At 33.9% G+C, this 24,670-nt stretch overlaps 2 protein-coding genes across 5 annotated transcripts; both read left to right on the forward strand.

Annotated features, from left to right (window-relative positions):
- The first annotated feature begins 3,794 nt into the window (after nt 1-3,794).
- On the forward strand, nt 3,795-5,898 carry LOC113466175. 4 transcript variants are annotated; one of them, XM_026821368.1, is made up of 4 exons: nt 3,795-3,951; nt 4,500-4,545; nt 5,472-5,505; nt 5,720-5,898. In XM_026821368.1, exons 1-4 carry the CDS (start codon nt 3,828-3,830, stop codon nt 5,861-5,863), a joined length of 348 nt encoding a protein of 115 aa, XP_026677169.1. In that variant the 5' UTR covers nt 3,795-3,827; the 3' UTR covers nt 5,864-5,898. The 4 variants fall into 4 exon arrangements, with proteins under 4 accessions (XP_026677169.1, XP_026677172.1, XP_026677171.1 ...); XM_026821371.1 differs by having other exon boundaries at nt 3,811-3,960; nt 4,516-4,531; nt 5,462-5,505; XM_026821370.1 differs by lacking the exon at nt 3,795-3,951 and adding an exon at nt 4,184-4,312.
- Nucleotides 5,899-8,732: 2,834 nt separating this feature from the next.
- Nucleotides 8,733-24,649, forward strand: LOC103506250 (zinc finger MYM-type protein 1-like). Its single transcript, XM_026821365.1, has 5 exons — nt 8,733-9,907; nt 10,144-10,216; nt 10,387-10,503; nt 14,743-14,924; nt 24,573-24,649. Exons 1-3 carry the CDS (start codon nt 8,737-8,739, stop codon nt 10,496-10,498), a joined length of 1,356 nt encoding a protein of 451 aa, XP_026677166.1. The 5' UTR covers nt 8,733-8,736; the 3' UTR covers nt 10,499-10,503; nt 14,743-14,924; nt 24,573-24,649.
- Nucleotides 24,650-24,670: the final 21 nt, after the last annotated feature.

Genomic DNA, 24,670 nt, shown 5'->3' on the forward strand with positions numbered 1-24,670 from the left:
TTTTTTTTTTGTTTTTTTTTTTTTTTTTGCACTTAAACAGGCGACAGACTATTGTATTAGGACCAAGATAAACCGGTCCTGTATTGTGGACGACGTAGCCTTTCTTTCCACAACTTAACGTCACTGGTAGAACAAGTTCAGATGATCACGTGGGTTCAACTATATGTTCCATTGAGATGAAAGGAAATTTCCCCGTCTTTTTTTTTTAGGTAAAAGTTTATTCCTACCTACTTGTTTTTCAGAAAAAAAAAAAAATAAAAAAAAAATCGTATCGTGTGTAGTGAGAATATTGGTTGGATAATAAATAATTCCCAGTGTGCGAAAAACTTGATAACTTGTATGGATCGATTGGACAGTGTCATGTACAGAGACTTTCTGATTCTCCTTACTCACTATTTTATCATCAGTACATGCCCTATGCCCTATCCTATACAGAAGCAACAAACACACGCATGGCACAATGAAGTATACAATCATCTTTACAACCATGTTGATTGATATAAGCGGGATTTTTTTCATCCTAATTTGTGGATATAATTTTTAAAAGGGACAAACTGCTAAATGGGATTACTAATTGGCTGAGAAAACTATTCAAGTAACCCAACCAACAAAGCCACTTGGAAAATGTTTGAGTTCAAACAGAATTTTAACTTTAGGTCACAGACTGAAAACTTGTATTAGAAAGCAACTAAAAACGTTCTGAACTGGGAGAAAACAACCAAAGAGCCATTACAAACACGAATGAATATCTACAACTGATGTTAAAAAACAGGAAAACTTATGTGTAATACCTACGTGAAACATATGTGGAATATGAAACTACCTAATCCAAATTGTACCTTTGTTTATTAAAACTATTCAAGTAACCCAACCAACAAAGCCACTCGGAAAATGTTTGAGTTCAAACAGAATTTTAACTTTAGGTCACAGACTGAAAAACGTTCTGAACTGGGAGAAAACAACGAAAGAGCCATTACAAACACGAATGAATATCTACAACTGATGTTAAAAAACAGGAAAACTGATGTGTAATACCTATGTGAAACATATAAGGAATATGAAACTACCTAATTAAGTGCCTAAAAACACGAGAGCATGTAAAATATGGTACCAATGGTACCTAGATCTATTCGTATTTGTTGTTTATCTAATCAATGTTCAATTTGTTCTGTCATGAGAGCTACAGAGTGATCCTAAAGTTCTGAAGCATTAAATTTTAAATACTGATTTTTCTTTCTTTTTTTTTTTATCAATTCAAATTCAACTTAACGTATAGTCCTTTTTGCCAGAGCAGTTTCAATGAAGTTTTGTTGATATTTCTTTATTTCATAGAACATAACTCAAAGATTCTACCCCCTGGTCTAATCTAAAGTATTATGGTAAATTTACACTGGCACATTTCTGAACCTTTTTAATCAATTTTTAGTTGTGCACAACCTTTTTGCCAGAGCAGTTTCAATGAAGTTTTGTTGATATTTCTTTATTTCATAGAACATAACTCAAAGATTCTACCCCCTGGTCTAAAGTATTATGGTAAATTTACACTGGCACATTTCTGAACCTTTTTAATCAATTTTTAGTTGTGCACAGGTCTAGTGTGCACTTCAACATGAGACTAAACACCTGAGGGTGAATGACTTACGTCATCAATGATATAGCTGGAGATTGCATGATAAGTATCATCTTGTGTTGATAGGACAAGTGGACGACTCTTCTTCATAATATGATAACTAGAATCCTGGAACATAATAATACAATACCTACTGTACCTACTTATGGCACATCTATAATTTATCATGTGTTTCACACCAACAACAACTTATTTGCCCCACAACTTTCACCTTTAAACTTGAATCTATAATTATTATCTCCTGAATAATTCCTCAAAATATTATAAAAAGAAGGCAAAAATCTTATTAATTAGGTCATTGGTGCTCTAATCATTTTATTATTAGTGTTTTGCACATCAAAGTGTTTATATTTACCTGCTCATGTGAGACTCACATTGTGAGTTCAATTTATCTAGATTACTTTATCCTGAGATATGTAATCTTATTTTGGCAACCTGTATTGTTGTACATATTTACCTTACGATGGGCTTGTGATTGGGAATTTCCCCCGACCAGGACATAGTGTATGAATATGCTGAAGAACAATACTCCCAGTATGAGGATGCATAACGCCTTCAATCTCAGCCGGAATCTCCTCATTGCTTCCTCTGAAAATCAGAAACACAAACACAGTAATAGGCAAAGCAAAGAGTAAAATAGTATTTGTTTCAATACAACCCAACAGTTAGAATGGATCTTGTGGTGCATATGACCAAGAAGTTGACAATCACCACCTAAATATAATAGATGATAAATTTTACCCAAATGCAACTGCTCCATTATGTATAACGTAGGGTTAGGGTTACCCATTCATACGTAGGATTACCCAGAAGACATTTTTTCAAAGCAGGCACATTTTTCTAAATTGTAAATTTGTCCTAATTTCAAATAGGTACCTACCAAGTTAAACAACAATTGTCAATATGAAAGGACTGTATTGTTAAAGTCTCAGCTTAGGCAAAAGAATCTGAGTGAGGTCTATAGTTCACAGAACCACTAGTATTACCAGTGGACACTTGAGTTTTGGACAGTTTTTCTCTGACAGTAGAATCTGAGTGAGGTCTATAGTTCACAGAACCACTAGTATTACCAGTGGACACTTGAGTTTTGGACAGTTTTTCTCTGACAGTATACGGAATATCATAACTGTAGAATGGCATCATGTGAGTTAGAAGATCAGTGGAGCCCGAGTTATCTGAAACATTACATATGCTAGGATCAGCCCATCAATTGACTCTTACAATTGAGATATTCTGTAGTTATCTTAAAAGATATTCTGCAGTTATCTTAAAAAATATACTGGAGTTATTTTTAGAGGCTTCAGAAATTCGCTTAGGAAAGGATTTATATGCTTGTTAGCTTGAAGGGTAGCGCGTCTGCCTTGTAAGCCAGACTGGTTTTCTCCTATCATGTGTTCCTTCTCTCTTCGCTTTAGAACAGCCCTAAAAAGTATGATGTAATCATTGTTTGAGAAAATTATTGCACTCAGACCTACCAGAAACCCTTCTAGTTTCAAAAAATCTAGCTTTTTTTTATTTTAAAAACTTGGATTATGTTGGGTCTGGGGCACTACATACAAGTGTGTCCACAGGTGTGTACATCGGGTGTCTAGAACTACATTGACAATTTTCACATTGGGCCTCTGGCACTACAAACTCGAAGTACACGGGTGTGTACATTGGGCGTCAGGAGGATACTACTTAGGTAATAGACCAGCAAACCCTTTCTTTCTCATTCTGAATCAAATGTTTTTAGGTACAAATCCAGTTCCAGTTTCTCTACGTGTAGAAGAGTTGTTGATGAATTTTCACAGGTGCCTAGATGCTGTGTTGTACATTTGTACAGATAGGAACCCACCAGTAGAATCTATGTTACATACCTTAAATTCATACACTTGATGTACAATTCATGAATGGGTATTGTGGGGTGAATTAAACACTCTCTCTCTTAGTTAAAGTTAAGAGAACACTTCTATTCTCAAAACTGAGCTTAATACCCAAGCTCAAAGCTCAAAAGTTTAGAAAAAGTTTCCAACATTTCAATTTTCATTATTTTCAACTTAAAAAAAAACACAAAATATTACTAGTGAGAAGCGAGCGAGATTTTTATCACTTATCAGCACCTTCCCCTCCACCGGTAAATAAAAATTCTCCTCTCGTAACTCGTAAAAGGTAAAAGCGCTAACTTCACACACTCACCATTTTTGCTGTTTTGCAAATGCAAAAATGCATTATAAATCCAAATTCGATTGGTGATGCACATGCACATGCACAGAAAGCAGAAAGACAGAAACACGAGATTCACGAGAATCACAGTTCAAGAATCAAGATCACAGGATCACATTGCACTGATCTCAAGAGAACACTTCTATTCTCAAAACTGAGCTTAATACCCAAGCTCAAAGCTCAAAAGTTTAGAAAAAGTTTCCAACATTTCAATTTTCAACTTAAAAAAAAACACAAAATATTACTAGTGAGAAGCGAGCGATATTTTTATCACTTATCAGCACCTTCCCCTCCACCGGTAAAAATTCTCCTCTCGTGACTCGTAAAAGGTAAAAGCGCTAACTTCACACACTCACCATTTTTGCTGTTTTGCAAATGCAAAAAATGCATTAATGCACATGCACATGCACAGAAAGCAGAAAGACAGAAACACGAGACACGAGATTCACAGTTCAAGAATCAAGATCACAGGATCACATTGCACTCCACCGGTAAAAATTCTCCTCTCGTGACTCGTAAAAGGTAAAAGCGCTAACTTCACACACTCACCATTTTTGCTGTTTTGCAAATGCATTAATGCACATGCACATGCACAGAAAGCAGAAAGACAGAAACACGAGATTCACGAGATCACGAGAATCACAGTTCAAGATCACAGGATCACATTGCACTGATCTCAGATCTCAGAATCACTGCAGCTTTACTCTTAGGTTTCAAATAAAAGTAACTCATTAGTCATTACTTATATTCGTAGAAGAAAAATGAAACGGTTATTTCTAACTCAGTATTTTTATTTTTCAATTTCGGTTGAAATCACTACTGTTATTTTCTTGCAGCAATAACAAACTGTTATTTTCGAACCCTGCTACTATTTCTTCTAATTTTACACCAGTGTATTATTTTTATTGGTTGTGGTATCATTTTCTTCTTGTAGTTAGCTAAGTATACCTAGATATTTCAATAGTAAGTTGTTGAATGTAACTCTTATTTCTCCTTCTGTTAACCTTTCACTATGATGCATATTGACTCACTGGTATTATTTCTTTTATTACTTACCTACCTTATATCTACCTTAGTACTTACCTACTTATTAGTTTTCTAGTAATTTAACACTTTGTTTTTAAATAAATATTCCCAGGTGAAAGATTTGCTGTTGGTTATGTCCCTTCCAGCTTGACAATTGAACATCCTTTGGAAGATTTGGTTGTTAAACCTTTTTCATCTCATAGTTTTAATAAAAAACTGAAAATTGTACGGAATGGTCCTCGAAGAAAGATTTGCTGTTGGTTATGTCCCTTCCAGCTTGACAATTGAACATCCTTTGGAAGATTTGGTTGTTAAACCTTTTTCATCTCATAGTGTTAATAAAAAACTGAAAATTGTACGGAATGGTCCTCCAAGGCCTATGCTCAAGAGCTTGATAATGGAACATCCTTTGGAAGATTTGAAGGTTAAACCTTTTTCATCTCATAGTTTTAATGAACAACTGAAAATAGTACAGAATGGTCCTCCAAGACCTATGCTCAACATCTCCAAAATAAGAAAAGGTAGAGGTAATTATACCTTCCAGAAACAGTGGTACTCAGACCATACCTGGCTTTGTGGAAGTGCGGTGAAAAATAAAATAGCTTTACTCTAAGAAATGGGAGATTCAGAAAACAGCACAGAAGGTAAGTGGAGAAACATGTAATGAATAATAAGTTCAGTTGGTAGGTACGTAGGTAGGGGACACTAGGACTTGCACTAAACTTTCTAAGCACTACCTCTCTTTTTGTTTGTTTCATACATTTTTGATTCTAATGCCTAAAATGCTATTTGTAATTTCCAGCTGGTACTCCTCTCTCATTGATTCTAATGCCTAAAATGCTATTTGTAATTTTCCAGCTGGTACTCCAAGGAGAACAACAAGAAGGACAGCTGCAGCCGCTAAAGCAGCAGAATCATCATCACCAAAAACTAAATCTCCTGAACCAGAAAACCAAGAACCAATGGAAACTGACATTGAACACAATGACGGTGAATCACTAAAAGCAAAGGCACAAGAAAATACCAATGAAAACCCCGATTAAGTTTGGAGAAATCACATTTGGTGGTGAAAATGTATTTTACATTCATTTAACTTAATTTTTATTGGTTGGACATTGAATGTACCACAGGAACTAAGGAGGTAGGTACATAAACATTTCCTGTAAAGGTTTTTTTGTTATTCTAATTACTTCTACTGTTTTGTAGAACAGAAGAAGTGTTAAAAAGTCTAGATGCTCCCTGAGTAGATTCTAATTTGGAGAATGTTGGATGGAATCTCCTATGTAAGTAAGATTAAGTTTGGAGAAATCACATTTGGTGGTGAAAATGTATTTTACATTCATTTAACTTAATTTTTATTGGTTGGACATTGAATGTACTACAGGAACTAAGGAGGTAGGTACATAAACATTTCCTGTTGTAAAGGTTTTTTTGTTATTCTAATTACTTCTACTGTTCTGTAGAACAGTAGAAGTGTTAAAAAGTCTAGATGCTCCCTGAGTAGATTCTAATTTGGAGAATGTTGGATGGAATCTCCTATGTAAGTAGTTAGGTACATAGGTACTTATTCAGGGTTCGAAAATATTACATAGTTACTTCTATCAATCAGTTCAAACATATGGATTATATTCAACGCGGAAATGGATATCAGCCATCCAAGAAACAAATTATTTTAATCGGTAAATTTCAATTTTTATTTTTCTGAGTTTCAAATAAAAGTAACTCATTAGTCATTACTTATATTCGTAGAAGAAAAATGAAACGGTTATTTCTAACTCAGTATTTTTATTTTTTCAATTTCGGTTGAAATCACTACTGTTATTTTCTTGCAGCAATAACTGTTATTTTCGAACCCTGCTACTATTTCTTCTAATTTTACACCAGTGTATTATTTTTATTGGTTGTGGTATCATTTTCTTCTTGTAGTTAGCTATACCTAGATATTTCAATAGTAAATTGTTGAATGTAACTCTTATTTCTTCTTCTATTAACCTTTCACTATGATGCATATTGATACACTGGTATTATTTCTTTTATTACTCACCTACCTTATACCTACCTATTTCTGACTTGTTTTCTAGTAATTTAACACTTTGTTTTTAAATAAATATTCCCAGGTGAAAGATTTGCTGTTGGTTATGTCCCTTCCAGCTTGACAATTGAACATCCTTTGGAAGATTTGGTTGTTAAACCTTTTTCATCTCATAGTTTTAATAAAAAACTGAAAATTGTACGGAATGGTCCTCGAAGACCTATGCTCAAGAGCTTGATAATGGAACATCCTTTGGAAGATTTGAAGGTTAAACCTTTTTCATCTCATAGTTTTAATGAACAACTGAAAATAGTACAGAATGGTCCTCCAAGACCTATGCTCAACATCTCCAAAATAAGAAAAGGTAGAGGTAATTATACCTTCCAGTGCTAATCAATTAAAATATGTGACTTTTTTTACTTCGCGCCTTTTAAAACTTCACTAGGAACACTCCTAAAGCAAGTATCTTCCCTCTTATACACAGATTTTCGTAATGTCTCCCGGACGCGCCCAAGATTTCAAAGTTCGTTTCTTAAGTGCTAATCAATTAAAATATGTGACTTTTTTTACTTCGCGCCTTTTAAAACTTCACTAGGAACACTCCTTAAGCAAGTATCTTCCCTCTTATAAACGGATTTTTGTAATGTCCCATTGACGCGCCTTATGCACAACTACCCACAACATCTATTTTGGTATGGAATTTGATGTGTATTATTAGTGAGAATGTGGGCCTTACAACAGCTTGAATGCATGAAAATGACAACTTTTCTTCAATTCAATCAGTCAAAGTTTTGAAAGTTAACGTTAAAATTTGTGGTTTTGTGACTATTGTCAGTCAAAGTTTTTAAAGTTAACAATGATATTTGTGGTTTTATGACTATTGTCGACTCTGTATGAATGGCTAAGAGGCAGAGTGGGCCAAGTCCAAAAACGTTTTGAGATGGAGTCAAATTTTAGGACTAGTCAAAGTTTAAAAAGAGATAGCCATTTGTTTTTGCTCTCATTTCAATACAACACTAATAAAGTGAAGTTAGCAACCAGTGAAAAAGAAAAAGAAAAAATTGACCTTTCCATACTCTTCAATGATGTACAAAAGGTACTCCAAAAGTTGATTTTTTGGACTTGGTCTGCTATGCCTCGTCCGAGGAAATTTTGGAGCATAGGTCTCCATCTTTCAGGAAAACTTTTGCTTTATTCAAGGATCAGAATGAGACCTTTTTTGCCTTCCGAGGAAATTTTGGAGCATAGGTCTCCATCTTTCAGGAAAACTTTTGCTTTATTCAAGGATCAGAATGAGACCTTTTTTGCCTTTTAACTCACGTCCTTCCTGGAGAAATAACCACTTGACTACCTGAGAAACACTCATGATGCTAGAAAACTGCTGACCGTGTGTGGGTGCCTTTGCAAATGTTGTAGAAGACGTGAGAGCTGTGAAAATAAAATTCAATTTTAAAACAGTTTATCGATTAAATTGAAAAAAATTTGACCTCGGATTTGGATTTTTCCCAACTTTTTACATAGGAATTGTCCATTTATTTATAATTTTTACCCATTTGCAACTGCTCCATTTAATAAAGGAAGGACGGACTAAAAACTGAAAAAAGTGCAAAATTTCGGCCGTTTTCTGGCGGTTTTTCCGCCGCCAAATGTTCTAATCTCAACTCTCGAGGTCTCAATTTTAGTATTACACTTCCCCCACCAGACCTAACGATCATATGAAAAAAATTGTTTGTTCTAATTATTGCAAGATAAATTATTGCATAGTTAAAATCTATCTATTAGGAGAAAGCAAGAGGTGTATTTTTATTTAGGAGATGTGAAACTTATCCAACTTACTATCATAATGTATTACTTTTTTTTTTTTTTTAGATATGTGGCACAAAACGAAGTTGTTGAACGGTTTATTCGTTTTGAAAATGTGAGTGTGGACCGGACAGCCCAAGCATTATTCAACCACATTGAAAGGATTCTTAATGAATTTGAACTGCAAACAAAATTGATTTGTCAAACCTATGATGGGGCAGCGGTAATGTCTGGCGAACATGATCAGCTACAAAAACTCCTCCAAGAGAAATATCCAACAGCAATGTTTGTCCACTGCTACGCCCATGAACTAAACCTTGTTCTTCAGCAGAGTGTGAATAATATCACAGCTTGCAAGGTTTTTTATTCCACTTGCTCTGGGTTCGCAGCATTTTTTTCAAGAGCTGCAAGCCGTTCTGTTGCCTTGACCAATTATGCCAATAAAAAATTTCCAACAATCGGAACAAGATGGGTATACAACGCCCGCCTCATCAAAGTTCTCGAGGAACAACATGTCGAGCTAAAAGCCCTTCTAGAAGACATGTCCAATTCAACAATATTGGACAGAGAGACCTCTGCCACTGCAAAGGGGTTTTTGAACTTCATATCAGAACAGGAATTCCGCTTTTTGCTGAGAATATTTGCGCAGATTATGCCAAGAGCAGAAATTCTCTTTGAAACACTACAGAAAACTTCAAAGGACGTAGCATTCTGTTCCAGACAAGTGGATCAGTTTTTGAATGATGTTGAAAAGGTTCGAGAGGCAGTGTCTTCAATTTGGGAAGAAATAAATGATCATCCGGACGATACAGGAGAGCTGACAGAGAGAGGGAAAAGGTACAGAGCACTAGGATACCAAATCTGTGATAATATTAGTCAAAGAATAAGAGAACGATTTAATTCTCTCCCCGATTTCTTCGACTTATTAAATGTAGAAAAATTCAAATCTCACAAAAAGTTGTTTCCACATCAATCCTTTTACAACTTATTGAAGCAGTATCCCATGTTCAAATCTATCAAATCAGATCTCAAGCTAGAGTTGGAGTGCCTGTATGCTGATCCAGATTGCGGAAAAGAGAAAAAAGTTCAGGATCTCTACTCCTATCTGAAAACATCCGGGCTCGCACAAATTTGGACTGAAGTTTCCAAATTAGTTGAGTTATTCCTCTGCATCCCTGCTACAAGCGTAGGTGTGGAGCGATCTTGTTCTGGTAAGCATGAAAAAATTGGACTGAAGAAATTTTCAAACTAATCTAAATATCAATCTCACATTAAAATACTTGTAAAAACCCCAGTTCTATATTATTCTGTGTTAAATATCAAAATTGAAAAATTAAAATTTGATTAAAAAAAAAAAAAAACTACTAACCCTTCTTTGTAACCAGTTTAAAATTTTCAAATTGGTGGTGCTTAAGTTTGTTAACTAATTTTCAACACTATATTTCAGCCCTAAAGCGAATACAGACATTCCAACGAAATAAACAATCCCAGGACAGAAAATCAGAGATTGGTTTGTTAACCATTGAAAAAAGATAGCCATTTGTTTTTGCTCTCATTTCAATACAACACTAATAAAGTGAAGTTAGCAACCAGTGAAAAAGAAAAAGAAAAAATTGACTTCCATACTCTTTACTGATGTACAAAAGGTACTCCAAAAGTTGATTTTTTGGACTTGGTCTGCTATGCCTCTCATTGAAAAAAAATTACTCACACAAATACAAAAAAAAGCCTCCTTTCACGATAGTGTGATTGATATTTTCAAGAATCAGAAGGAAAGGAGGTTTCATCTTGATTTCAAGTAGATCTGGTAAGAAACTTTTGGAATTTCGTTTGCCTGAAATGCATGAAGAAGCATGTGCATGAATTATGTAGTGATATTACATAATATACAAACAGTACATTGTTTACATATACCTACATAGTATATAAGTTGTATCATTATTATCATTAAGAAGACCAATTGTACTTATGTACTATGTATATTATATTGTATTGTGAACAAAATTATAAACAATAAAAATAAAGGATCTTGATTTCAAGTAGATCTGGTAAGAAACTCTTGGAATTTCGTTTGCCTGAAATGCATGAAGAAGCATGTGCATGAATTATGTAGTAATATTACATATACAAACAGTACATTGTTTACATATACCTACATAGTATATAAGTTGTATGATTAAGAAGACTAATTGTAATTATGTACTATGTATATTATATTGTATTGTGAACAAAATTATAAACAATAAAAATAAAGGTTTAAAAAAAATGCATGGTGATGAAAATGAGTGCCCTACACGCCCTACACTTGAATTTAGACCACGCTACGCCACTGCTAGGATGTATATTAAGATTTATCAAGTATTAAATTGCTGAAGTATAACATTTCATAGTTCCTCTTGCATTCCATCAGTACTTAAGAAAATTATAACTGATGTTTGCATTGAAAAAAAATTACTCACACAAATACAAAAAAAAGCCTCCTTTCACGATAGTGTGATTGATATTTTCAAGAATCAGAAGGAAAGGGGGTTTCATCTTGATTTCAAGTAGATCTGGTAAGAAACTTTTGGAATTTTGTTTGCCTGAAATGCATGAAGAAGCATGTGCATGAATTATGCAGTAATATTACTTATACAAACAGTACATTGTTTACATATACCTACATAGTATATAAGTTGTATGATTAAGAAGACCAATTTTAATTATGTACTTTGTATATTATATTGTATTGTGAACTAAATTATAAACAATAAAAATAAAGGTTTAAAAAAAAAATGCATGGTGATGAAAATGAGTGCCCTACACGCCCTACACTTGAATTTAGACCACGCTACGCCACTGCTAGGATGTATATTAAGATTTATCAAGTATTAAATTGCTGAAGTATAACATTTCATAGTTCCTCTTGCATTCCATCAGTACTTAAGAAAGTTATAACTGATGTTTCATCTTGTTGACTCATGTATAAGTTCTAAATAATGTTTGCAAACTTAATATCTTGTTGACTCATGTATAAGTTCTAAATAATGTTTGCAAACTTAATATCTTGTTGACTCATGTATAAGTTCTAAATAATGTTTGCAAACTTAATATCTTGTTGACTCATGTATAAGTTCTAAATAATGTTTGCAAACTTAATATCTTGTTGACTCATGTATAAGTTCTAAATAATGTTTGCAAACTTAATATCTTGTTGACTCATGTATAAGTTCTAAATAATGTTTGCAAACTTCATATCTTGTTGACTCATGTATAAGTTCTAAATAATGTTTGCAAACTCAATATCTTGTTGACTCATGTATAAGTTCTAAATAATGTTTGCAAACTTAATATCTTGTTGACTCATGTATAAGTTCTAAATAATGTTTGCAAACTTAATATCTTGTTGACTCATGAGTTAGTTCTAAATAATGTTTGAAAACTTAATATCTTGTTGACTCATGTATAAGTTCTAAATAATGTTTGAAAACTTAATATCTTGTTGACTCATGTATAAGTTCTAAATAATGTTTGAAAACTTAATATCTTGTTGACTCATGTATAAGTTCTAAATAATGTTTGAAAACTTAATATCTTGTTGACTCATGTATAAGTTCTAAATAATGTTTGAAAACTTAATATCTTGTTGACTCATGTATAAGTTCTAAATAATGTTTGAAAACTTAATATCTTGTTGACTCATGTATAAGTTCTAAATAATGTTTGAAAACTTAATATCTTGTTGACTCATGTATAAGTTCTAAATAATGTTTGAAAACTTAATATCTTGTTGACTCATGTATAAGTTCTAAATAATGTTTGAAAACTTAATATCTTGTTGACTCATGTATAAGTTCTAAATAATGTTTGAAAACTTAATATCTTGTTGACTCATGTATAAGTTCTAAATAATGTTTGAAAACTTAATATCTTGTTGACTCATGTATAAGTTCTAAATAATGTTTGAAAACTTAATATCTTGTTGACTCATGTATAAGTTCTAAATAATGTTTGAAAACTTAATATCTTGTTGACTCATGTATAAGTTCTAAATAATGTTTGAAAACTTAATATCTTGTTGACTCATGTATAAGTTCTAAATAATGTTTGAAAACTTAATATCTTGTTGACTCATGTATAAGTTCTAAATAATGTTTGAAAACTTAATATCTTGTTGACTCATGTATAAGTTCTAAATAATGTTTGAAAACTTAATATCTTGTTGACTCATGTATAAGTTCTAAATAATGTTTGAAAACTTAATATCTTGTTGACTCATGTATAAGTTCTAAATAATGTTTGAAAACTTAATATCTTGTTGACTCATGTATAAGTTCTAAATAATGTTTGAAAACTTAATATCTTGTTGACTCATGTATAAGTTCTAAATAATGTTTGAAAACTTAATATCTTGTTGACTCATGTATAAGTTCTAAATAATGTTTGAAAACTTAATATCTTGTTGACTCATGTATAAGTTCTAAATAATGTTTGAAAACTTAATATCTTGTTGACTCATGTATAAGTTCTAAATAATGTTTGAAAACTTAATATCTTGTTGACTCATGTATAAGTTCTAAATAATGTTTGAAAACTTAATATCTTGTTGACTCATGTATAAGTTCTAAATAATGTTTGAAAACTTAATATCTTGTTGACTCATGTATAAGTTCTAAATAATGTTTGAAAACTTAATATCTTGTTGACTCATGTATAAGTTCTAAATAATGTTTGAAAACTTAATATCTTGTTGACTCATGTATAAGTTCTAAATAATGTTTGAAAACTTAATATCTTGTTGACTCATGTATAAGTTCTAAATAATGTTTGAAAACTTAATATCTTGTTGACTCATGTATAAGTTCTAAATAATGTTTGAAAACTTAATATCTTGTTGACTCATGTATAAGTTCTAAATAATGTTTGAAAACTTAATATCTTGTTGACTCATGTATAAGTTCTAAATAATGTTTGAAAACTTAATATCTTGTTGACTCATGTATAAGTTCTAAATAATGTTTGAAAACTTAATATCTTGTTGACTCATGTATAATTTTTTTTTTTTTTTTTTTTTAATGGGTGTCACCTGCCACACTCTAGCATTACACACCGTAGTCAATGTGGTAGGGTTCTCTGTGGCTTGAAATAATAAGAACAAGTTCTCACAATAGAAGACTGTGGTTCAGGACAAGCCAATTAAAATCGCTAGAGACCATCACCTTGGTGTATGGCTCATATGAATAAGACTTTTTTCTGTGTGTCAACTGGAAATTATGTTTGGTGTTTTTCTTTTGAAACCACTTGTTTGACGAAATTTCACGTGTTTCATTTTCAGAAATACAAGAAGTTACCTGAGCTGGAGAAGTATTGGAAAACCGTCAAGGATAACCCCACTGACTTCACGGGATGGACTTATCTACTTCAGTATGTGGATCAGGAGGTAACGTTCTAACTTAATATCTTGTTGACTCATGTATAAGTTCTAAATAATGTTTGCAAACTCAATATCTTGTTGACTCATGTATAAGTTCTAAATAATGTTTGCAAACTTAATATCTTGTTGACTCATGTAGAAGTTCTCGTAGGAAAAGTTTTGCTGGCCTCAAACTGTGTTCCCTATGTATTTCTTATGGGGAACTAAAAAAAAGTCAATATCTCGGGAACGGTTAATGCTCGGGACTTATAAAATTTTTATTTTTTTTTTTATATTTTTTTTTCAAATATGTATTCCGCAAATGTAATAGAAAGTCGTGTGATGTTCACACCAGATTTTTCCTCTAGAGATAGGCACATCACATTCCGTAGGACGTAGGATGCAAGTCGGGCAATAAGCTTTTGAAAGTAGAGCATCAATGCCCAGTCTATTTTGCCCTACACTTGAATTTAGACCACGCTACGCCACTGCTAGGGTGTATATTAAGATTTATCAAGTATTAAATTGCTGAAGTATAACATTATTTCATAGTTCCTCTTGCATTCCATCAGTACTTAAGAAAGTTATAACTGACGTTTGGTACACCATTTAAAACTGAAGTAATAATAACACTAATAAGTTTTGATATTCCAGGCACAGTTTCAACTTCTGAACAAGCCAAAGAAAAACAAACAATTGAAGAAAATAGAGACAATGGAAACAAGGATAAAGAAAGTGAAGACAAAGAAAGCAATGGGAAGAGGAAGAGAGATGATGATAATGTATCTACAGATGTGGATGGCAGCAAGAAACCAAGAGAGAAATCTCCAGAGAAGGTGAGGGTACCTGCCTTACAACAGCTTGAATGCATGAAAATGACAACTTTTCTTCAATTCAATCAGTCAAAGTTTTGAAAGTTAACGTTAAAATTTGTGGCTTTGTGACTATTGTCAGTCAAAGTTTTGACTAGGAACACTCCTTAAGCAAGTATCTTCCCTCTTATAAACGGATTTTTGTAATGTCCCATTGACGCGCCTTATGCACAACTACCCACAACATCTATTTTGGTATGGAATTTGATGTGTATTATTAGTGAGAATGTGGGCCTTACAACAGCTTGAATGCATGAAAATGACAACTTTTCTTCAATTCAATCAGTCAAAGTTTTGAAAGTTAACGTTAAAATTTGTGGTTTTGTGACTATTGTCAGTCAAAGTTTTTAAAGTTAACAATGATATTTGTGGTTTTATGACTATTGTCGACTCTGTATGAATGGCTAAGAGGCAGAGTGGGCCAAGTCCAAAAACGTTTTGAGATGGAGTCAAATTTTAGGACTAGTCAAAGTTTAAAAAGAGATAGCCATTTGTTTTTGCTCTCATTTCAATACAACACTAATAAAGTGAAGTTAGCAACCAGTGAAAAAGAAAAAGAAAAAATTGACTTGATAAGAATAAGATTTATGTTATTTTTATCATCATTTTAATTTTTTAAATATTCTGTGATGTCGTTATGCAAACGCATTATTAAGGTAACACTCACAATATTATTTTATTTTGGACACACACTTTGGTTTATCTGACAATGCCATCGGAGCCATTCATATGTTGTCAGTCCTGCTCAGTGAGTTCAAAAAAGTAGGATTAAGTTTTGGAGAAATCAGCATTTGGTGGTGAAAATGTAGTTTTAGCCATTCCATTTAACTTAATTTTTATTGGATTGGAACATTGAATGTACCGACAGAACTAAGGAGGTAGGGTAACGCATAAACATTCCTGTAATAAGGTTTTTTTGTTATTACTAAATTAGCTTCTAGCTGTTTTGTAAGACAGAAGAACGTGTTAAAAAGTCTAGATGCTCCCCTGAGTAGAATTCTAATTTGGAGAATGTTGGAATGGCAATGCTCCTATGTAAGCCTAATTAAAGCGCGCGCGCGTTAGGTACATAGGTACTTGTTCAGGGTTCGAAAATATTACATAGTTACTTCTATCAATCAGTTCAAACATATGGATTATATTCAACGCGGAAATGGATATCAGCCATCCAAGAAACAAGCATTATTTTAATCGGTAAATTTCAATTTTTATTTTTCTGAGTTTCAAATAAAAGTAACTCATTAGTCATTACTTATATTCGTAGAAGAAAAATGAAACGGTTATTTCTAACTCAGTATTTTTATTTTTCAATTTCGGTTGAAATCACTACTGTTATTTTCTTGCAGCAATAACAAACTGTTATTTTCGAACCCTGCTACTATTTCTTCTAATTTTACACCAGTGTATTATTTTTATTGGTTGTGGTATCATTTTCTTCTTGTAGTTAGCTAAGTATACCTAGATATTTCAATAGTAAGTTGTTGAATGTAACTCTTATTTCTCCTTCTGTTAACCTTTCACTATGATGCATATTGACTCACTGGTATTATTTCTTTTATTACTTACCTACCTTATATCTACCTTAGTACTTACCTACTTATTAGTTTTCTAGTAATTTAACACTTTGTTTTTAAATAAATATTCCCAGGTGAAAGATTTGCTGTTGGTTATGTCCCTTCCAGCTTGACAATTGAACATCCTTTGGAAGATTTGGTTGTTAAACCTTTTTCATCTCATAGTGTTAATAAAAAACTGAAAATTGTACGGAATGGTCCTCCAAGGCCTATGCTCAAGAGCTTGATAATGGAACATCCTTTGGAAGATTTGAAGGTTAAACCTTTTTCATCTCATAGTTTTAATGAACAACTGAAAATAGTACAGAATGGTCCTCCAAGACCTATGCTCAACATCTCCAAAATAAGAAAAGGTAGAGGTAATTATACCTTCCAGAAACAGTGGTACTCAGACCATACCTGGCTTTGTGGAAGTGCGGTGAAAAATAAAATGTATTGCTGGCCATGTTTATTGTTTGCAAACACCAAGAACTCATGGTCAAACCTCCATCAGGGAGTTGATGATATTTTGAACTTCAGTAATATGAGACAGAGGCATTGTAAAACCAAAGATCACATATTTGCACTTGGTCAATTGGTGAAATGCGAAAACCAAAGAATTGAAACTCACTTGAGTGTAGCCTCCAGTATGGAAATTGAAAAACATAATGCATTAGTGAAGGAAAATCGTCATGTTTTAGCAAGACTGATTGATTGTGTGTGCTTCCTAGGAAAACAAGAACTTGCATTCAGAGGCCATCATGAGGGGGCAGATTCATTGAACAGGGGAAACTATGTTGAACTCCTTGAGCACATGGCCAAAACTGATGAAATACTTGCAAGACACCTTCATACATCAACTTCCCCTGACATCCAAAATGACCTGATTAGTGCAGTATCATTAGCTGTTATTAATGAAATTAAAGAAGAAACAAAATCTAGTAATTTTGTTGCCATCATATTAGATAAAACTACTGACGTTTCTCATACATCACAGCTGTCTACTATCCTGCGGTAAGTAGAAAGTAGTTTCACATTTTAAGAAATAAATAAGTAAGAATTGAAAGTTAGGTTTTATACAGGGTGCGCCAGAAAAACACTGACAACGGCTCAGGGTAGGTAGATCTTATCATTTCCAACAAGGTTCTGTGGGTCATTTTCCTAACTTGGGCCTCGTTTCCGAGAAACGTCCAAAAAACCACCTTTTAAAAAATCACAGACCTTGTGTCAGTTTTTAGGGCATAACTTTTTCAATTTAATCGACATACTGTTTTTGTTAAAACCACGAGCCAGAGCACAAAATTTTGATCCAAATACACCTGAGAAACGATTTCCAAAATTCAGGTTTGATGTGTTTTTTCAAGCCCAAAAAAGATTTACCTTGTTATGTCCGATATTTACGTTACGAAACACGCGGTTTTTGTCCGAGGAAACTCATGAGTTGTTCCAATCTCCTAACTCCCTGTATGAATTTCATGTTTCAGTCCGATATAGAAGCAGCTGAAGAGGCATATTCAGCATTCCTATCTCATTATCCCTACTGCTATGGTTATTGGAGGAAATATGCAGACTATGAGAAGAAAAAGGGAACCCAAGACAAGTGTGAAGAGGTAATTGATTTATTTTCTATCTGTTCCTCCTTCATATTTTGATTCCACAGGTATTGAAGGATGTGGACAAAGCTGTGCAAATATTGAAGTCTGCAATTGAAACTGAGAAGGAAAAGGTAAGGAAAATTTTGGGTGTCTTTTTTTTTAATAAATATTTTTGGGGTTATCTGCAGAAAATTTGCAATTTAATTACTTATTGCTCGAAATACAAAACCTTGTGTAGAACATAAAAAGAGAGCTTGTATTTTCCTTCTGGAAGTTTTTTTGGGTTTATCTACTGTTTCCCCTATTCTGAGTTTTTCTGAAGGCTTTTTCCCTCTTTTGAACACATACGCTGCCGAGATATAGTATACCTTATAATCCTTATATTTACCTTTACAACCCCGTTCACTATTTCGTTTTCAGGAGTTCCGCATTTTGATTCCACAGGTATTGAAGGATGTGGACAAAGCTGTGCAAATATTGAAGTCTGCAATTGAAACTGAGAAGGAAAAGGTAAGGAGAATTTCGGGTGTTTTTTTTTTTTAGAATAAATATTTTTGGGGTTATCTGCAGTAAATTTGCAATTTAATTACTTATTGCTCGAAATACAAAACCTTGTGTTTTTCTGGAAGTTTTTTTGGTTTATCTACTACTGTTTCCCCTATTTTGAGTTTTTCTGAAGGCCTTTTTCCTCTTTTGAACACATACGCTGCCCAGATATATAGTATACCTTATACTTACCTTTACAACCCCGTTCACTATTTCGTTTTCAGGAGTTCCGGAGTTTTCAGGACTTCACCCGTCTCCATTTTCAACTCATAGACGCGGTACTTCATCGACCCCAAATCTCCACATCTGAGATAGTATCCTATTTGGATTCTATGCTAGAGAGGAGTGGACTCACTCCGCAACAGAAGTTTTATATTGTCACGCGGAAATTGGAAATTCTTGAGGAGTTTGGTGACGATATTACCTTGTGAGTGAAAGATCTCCTTTATTTTTTCTTCGTCGATCTTTCTTTTCAAAATTTGGTTCGACTAGAAAAATCTCACTCCGCAACAGAAGTTTTATATTGTCACGCGGAAATTGGAAATTCTTGAGGAGTTTGGTGACGATATTACCTTGTGAGTGAAAGTTCTCCTTTATTTTTTCTTCGTCGTTCTTTCTTTTCAAAATTTGGTTCGACTAGAAAAATTTGCGAAATTACGACCTATAGCCAAAGCTAAGTGAACATGATGTTCAAAGATAGTGTGTAATAGAAATTTTAAATGCCAAAAAATACAGGTCCAGTTGTATTAAACAGGTTTAATAACCTAGTTTAATACAACTAGGTTATTAAACCTAGTTGTATTAAACCTAGTTGTATTAAAAGTCGTTCAAACTTCGCAGTGGAAACATCGAAATTTTTGCTCCGTATTTAAATATCTTTTTCTCCGGATTTACTGAGTGCATTGTGATAATTTTTATACCAAATTAAAGATAAAAGATTTCTCTATATTATAGACGTTTTGTTTTTACATATAGTAAAGTGTATTGCGTATAAACCATACGTGAAGTTTTTTCACCTTTACAGTGTAAAATTTTCCTTGTTTACTGGTTGCTAGGTCTGTTTGTTGGTTGCTAAGTGATTTTTCTGAGATTAACCCTTTGGTGTACACAAACACGAAGATGGTCTAGAAAAAATTGCGGAATTACGACCTATAGCCAAAGCTAAGTGAACCAAGTGACCAATAATTGATTCCATTATTTATTGCTTTGACAACTAAAAATATTCGCTCGAGTTTTTTTTTTTTAGAAAAGGTCAAATCTAAAAAAAAAAAGTTGTACAAAATCATTTGTACAGCTATTTTTTAAACCAAATTTAATGTCTTGAATTGCAGGATTAACAAAACAATACAAGAGTTCCGATCCTTATCAGAGCAAGCTATGAAGGCACAGCTGGAATCTCAGAAAATGAATATACCTCTCGAGTCTGTACCGCTGCCCAAGGAAAAGTAAGTCTTGGAACCAAGTCTAGATTAAGCTTCTCCAAGTCTAACCATATAGTATACTTTCACTTGATAATCCTTTAAGCCAGTTGAAATCAAACACATATTTGTTATAGCCCTAAAAGCCCGTTCCCACTTATGGTTTGACTCATTTAAATTAAGTATACTGTGACATTTTCGGTTAATGACAAAGTATTAGTTAAATATTTTCAAGATAATAAACCTTGTTGGGTAAGAGCTATAGTTCTCAAATCTCTTGGACCCGTTACATATTTAGTTCAAATAGAAAACGGTGGTAAAGTAAAAAGACATGTAAATCAAATGAGACTTTTCAATAATTTTTCCTTTTCTCCAGACGTAATCTAACCATACAGAATACTTTCACTTGATAATCCTCTAAGCCAGTTGAAATCAACCACATATTTGTTATAGGCCTAAAAGCCCGTTCCCACTTATGGTTTGACTCATTTAAATTAAAGTATACTGTGACATTTTTGGTTAATGACTTAAATATTTTCAAGATAATAAACCTTGTTGGGTAAGAGCTATAGTTCTTAAATCTCTTGGACCCGTATTTTCAAGATAATAAACCTTGTTGGGTAAGAGCTATAGTTCTTAAATCTCTTGGACCCGTTACATATTTAGTTCAAATAGAAAACGGTGGTAAAGTAAAAAGACATGTAAATCAAATGAAACTTTTCAATAATTTTTCCTTTTCTCCAGATGAACCTACTATCCCTACTTCTACAAAAAATAGTAACAATTTTGTAGGTAAATCAGGATATTTTGTCATTCCACAAACCAATATTAGACCAGATATTCCTAATAGTCCTGAACCAAGAACTGAAATTAATGTATAAGATTCTTCTATGTCTAGACCTTTACTTCCAAATCATTCTTCCCTTAGGGTTTTTTTGGTGTTTTTTTTTTTTTTTTTTTTTAGAATAAATATTTTTGGGGTTATCTGCAGTAAATTTGCAGTTTAATTACTTATTGCTCGAAATACAAAACCTTGTGTAGAACATTTAAAAAGAGAGGTTGTATTTTCCTTCTGGAAGTTTTTTTGGTTTATCTACTGTTTCCCCTATTCTGAGTTTTTCTGAAGGCCTTTTCCCTCTTTTGAACACATACGCTGCCGATATACACCTTATACTTACCTTTACAACCCCGTTCACTATTTCGTTTTCAGGAGTTCCGGAGTTTTCAGGACTTCACTCGTCTCCATTTTCAACTCATAGACACGGTACTTCATCGACCCCAGATCTCCACATCTGAGATAGTATCCTATTTAGATTCTATGCTAGAGAGGAGTGGACTCACTCCGCAACAGAAGTTTTATATTGTTACGCGGAAATTGGAAATTCTTGAGGAGTTTGGTGACGATATTACATTGTGAGTGAAACATCTCCTTTGTTTTTTCTTCGTCGATCTTTCTTTTCAAAATTTGGTTCGACTAGAAAAAATTGCGGAATTACGACCTATAGCCAAAGCTAAGTGAACCAAGTGACCAATAATTGATTCCATTATTTATTGCTTTGACAACTAAAAATGTTCGCTCGAGTTTTTTTTAGAAAAGGTCAAATCTAAAAAAAAAAAGTTGTACAAAATCATTTGTACAGCTATTTTTTTTAAACCAAATTTAATATCTTGAATTGCAGGATTAACAAAACAATACAAGAGTTCCGATCCTTATCAGAGCAAGCTATGAAGGCACAGCTGGAATCTCAGAAAATGAATATACCTCTCGAGTCTGTACCGCTGCCCAAGGAAAAGTAAGTCTTGGAACCAAGTCTATATTAAGCTTCTCCAAATCTAACCATATAGTATACTTTCACTTGATAATCCTTTAAGCCAGTTGAAATCAACCACATATTTGTTATAGGCCTAAAAGCCTGTTCCCACTTATGGTTTGACTCATTTAAATTAAGTATACTGTGACATTTTCGGTTAATGACAAAGTATTAGTTAAATATTTTCAAGATAATAAACCTTGTTGGGTAAGAGCTATAGTTCTCAAATCTCTTGGACCCGTTACATATTTAGTTCAAATAGAAAACGGTGGTAAAGTAAAAAGACATGTAAATCAAATGAAACTTTTCAATAATTTTTCCTTTTCTCCAGATGAACCTACTATCCCTACTTCTACAAAAAATAGTAACAATTTTGTAGGTAAGTCAGGATATTTTGTCATTTCACAAACCAATATTAGACCAGATATTCCTAATAGTCCTGAACCAAGAACTGAAATTAATGTAGAAGATTCTTCTATGTCTAGACCTTTACTTCCAAATCATTCTTCCCTTGACTCACACAATTACTCAAATTTTTCTAGTTCTCCTGATAGCCCTAGTAGTGAATCAACTTTGAATGATTCATCTACAACTTACGATTCAACCTTTAGTGATGATAGCAATATAATGTAACTTTGACAAGAAGTTCAACACAAGGTGTATTTCTGGGCATAATTGTGATGGATCGCGTAACATTTCGAACTCGATTACTTAAATATAACGTAACTTTGACAAGAAGTTCAACACAAGGTGTATTTCTGGGCATAATTGTGATGGATCGCGTAACATTTCGAACTCGATTGATTGTATTCTCGCGTGTAAATTCACTTTCAGTTTTACCGGCCCCATTGATGGGTGTTTTGAATGACAATATAATTTTCTAATCAAAATTGAACGATAAATACCTAGTCATCTAAGCCGCGTTATCGCGTTTGGTATCAACGAAATCGCAAAGTGTTTTATCTAGTTACTTCCAATGTTTGAGCCTTTTGTTAATCATCCAAACGCTAGTGTCAGCCTACCCCAAGGTTAACCTCTCAAGGATGCTGTGAATAATCCCAGCTGAATATAACTCGCAGGAAACCTCAATCAATCATAAATTTTCATTGTGGTAAAGCAGAACTTTTTCACAACTTTAGTGGATATCACAACATCACTTTAGTGCCTTATTTGCAGTCAATTCGAAATCGCAAAGTGTTTTATCTAGTTACTTCCAATGTTTGAGCCTTTTGTTAATCATCCAAACGCTAGTGTCAGCCTACCCCAAGGTCAACCTCTCAAGGATGCTGTGAATAATCCCAGTTGAATATAACTCGCAGGAAACCTCAATCAATCATGAATTTTCTTTGTGGTAAAGCAGAACTTTTTCACAACTTTAGTGGATATCACAACATCACTTTAGTGCCTTATTTGCAGTCAATGTCCATATTTTAATAATCTTTTTACACTGGTAATGTTGCCACTGTTCGCTACTGACGAGGCTGAGTGCACCCAGAACTCCAAGCACAGAAACTTCGAACCCGGGACCTCTGGCGTGCAAGCCTCCTGTGATACCCACTCGGCCACGGATACTACTTGAACGATCAAGAAACCCTCCCTTTCCTTCTCATCTCGAACTTCTTTGTCGAATGTCCATATTTTAATAATCTTTTTACACTGGTAATGTTGCCACTGTTCGCTACTGACGAGGCTGAGTGCACCCAGAACTCCAAGCATCGAACCCGGGACCTCTGGCGTGCAAGCCTCCTGTGATACCCACTCGGCCACGGATGCTACTTGAACGATCAAGAAACCCTCCCTTTCCTTCTCATCTCGAACTTGTTTGTCAACCGCCTATCCTGTAACAACCAGCGGCATGTCATGCATACCCAGCTGGTCACTCATCCAGACACGTACCACGTTCAGCGGAGATTAACTTCAAGTATTTCAAGTGTGATGGGGCATTAGTGTACCTGCTCTAACAAGGCCGAATACAAATCTGTCTTATCTCGTAGTGACGTCTTGTTTTGTCTCGGGATGTTTCAAAAGAGGATCATTGGTCCATTCCTTGGACTTAACTTCACTCTTCACTGCGTGCTCGGGAAAAGACGGATTCCTCGGGATGTTTCAAAAGAGGATCATTGGTCCATTCCTTGGACTTAACTTCACTCTTCACTGCGTGCTCGGGAAAAGACGGATTCCTTTTAATTTTGTTATTTGCGCGAAATTTGCAAAGTTCGGCTTGAGAAGTCTTACGTGAAATAGCCCCCTGGTCTAAAACTCCTTGTTAATGTTGTCTTGTTTGTTATACATGCTCAGATGTTCGCAGTGTTTACAAACATGAGATTATAAACTTGAATGTTTCCCTGTATCTCTTCATCTTCTCCTTTACTCCGTTTTACTATTCTATCTCAAGAGCTCACTGTGTGAGAATCCTGCCATAAAGCCTAAGAAAAAGTATTTTTTCCAAAGTAGACCCCCTGTGTTGTATGAGCATTGAGTAGTGAGTTTGCTGCAACAGTGTCCCTCTCTGTGTGAGAGTGAGGGAACCTTTCTATGGCTTTCTGGGTAGTATTCGATCTAAACCAGTTCTCAGACATGCGTGACTGTGGACCAATAAACCCACAATGAGAACTTTGTACCATCGCGTTGAAAGTTCCTCGCTGTTTGAACTTTGTACCATTGTGCTATTCACGTGTTTCATTTTCAGAAATACAAGAAGTTACCTGAGCTGGAGAAGTATTGGAAAACCGTCAAGGATAACCCCACTGACTTCACAGGATGGACTTATCTACTTCAGTATGTGGA

The sequence above is a fragment of the Diaphorina citri genome, unplaced genomic scaffold (genome assembly GCF_000475195.1).
Source record: "Diaphorina citri unplaced genomic scaffold, Diaci psyllid genome assembly version 1.1 scaffold224, whole genome shotgun sequence".
In the NCBI taxonomy this organism is placed as follows: Eukaryota; Metazoa; Arthropoda; class Insecta; order Hemiptera; family Psyllidae; genus Diaphorina; species Diaphorina citri.

Excerpts from the sequence above, each read along its gene's own strand:
- LOC113466175 (XM_026821368.1), top strand. The coding sequence starts at position 3,828 with ATGCAAAAATGCATTATAAATCCAAATTCGATTGGTGATGCACATGCA. Across the intron at positions 4,546-5,471 it reads CACTGCAGCTTTACTCTTAG|TAAGAAATGGGAGATTCAGA; the intron begins GTTTCAAATAAA and ends ATAGCTTTACTC. Across the intron at positions 5,506-5,719 it reads TTCAGAAAACAGCACAGAAG|CTGGTACTCCAAGGAGAACA; the intron begins GTAAGTGGAGAA and ends GTAATTTTCCAG.
- LOC103506250 (XM_026821365.1), top strand. The coding sequence starts at position 8,737 with ATGTATTACTTTTTTTTTTTTTTTAGATATGTGGCACAAAACGAAGTT. Across the intron at positions 9,908-10,143 it reads TGTGGAGCGATCTTGTTCTG|CCCTAAAGCGAATACAGACA; the intron begins GTAAGCATGAAA and ends ACTATATTTCAG. Across the intron at positions 10,217-10,386 it reads TCAGAGATTGGTTTGTTAAC|CATTGAAAAAAAATTACTCA; the intron begins CATTGAAAAAAG and ends TGCTATGCCTCT.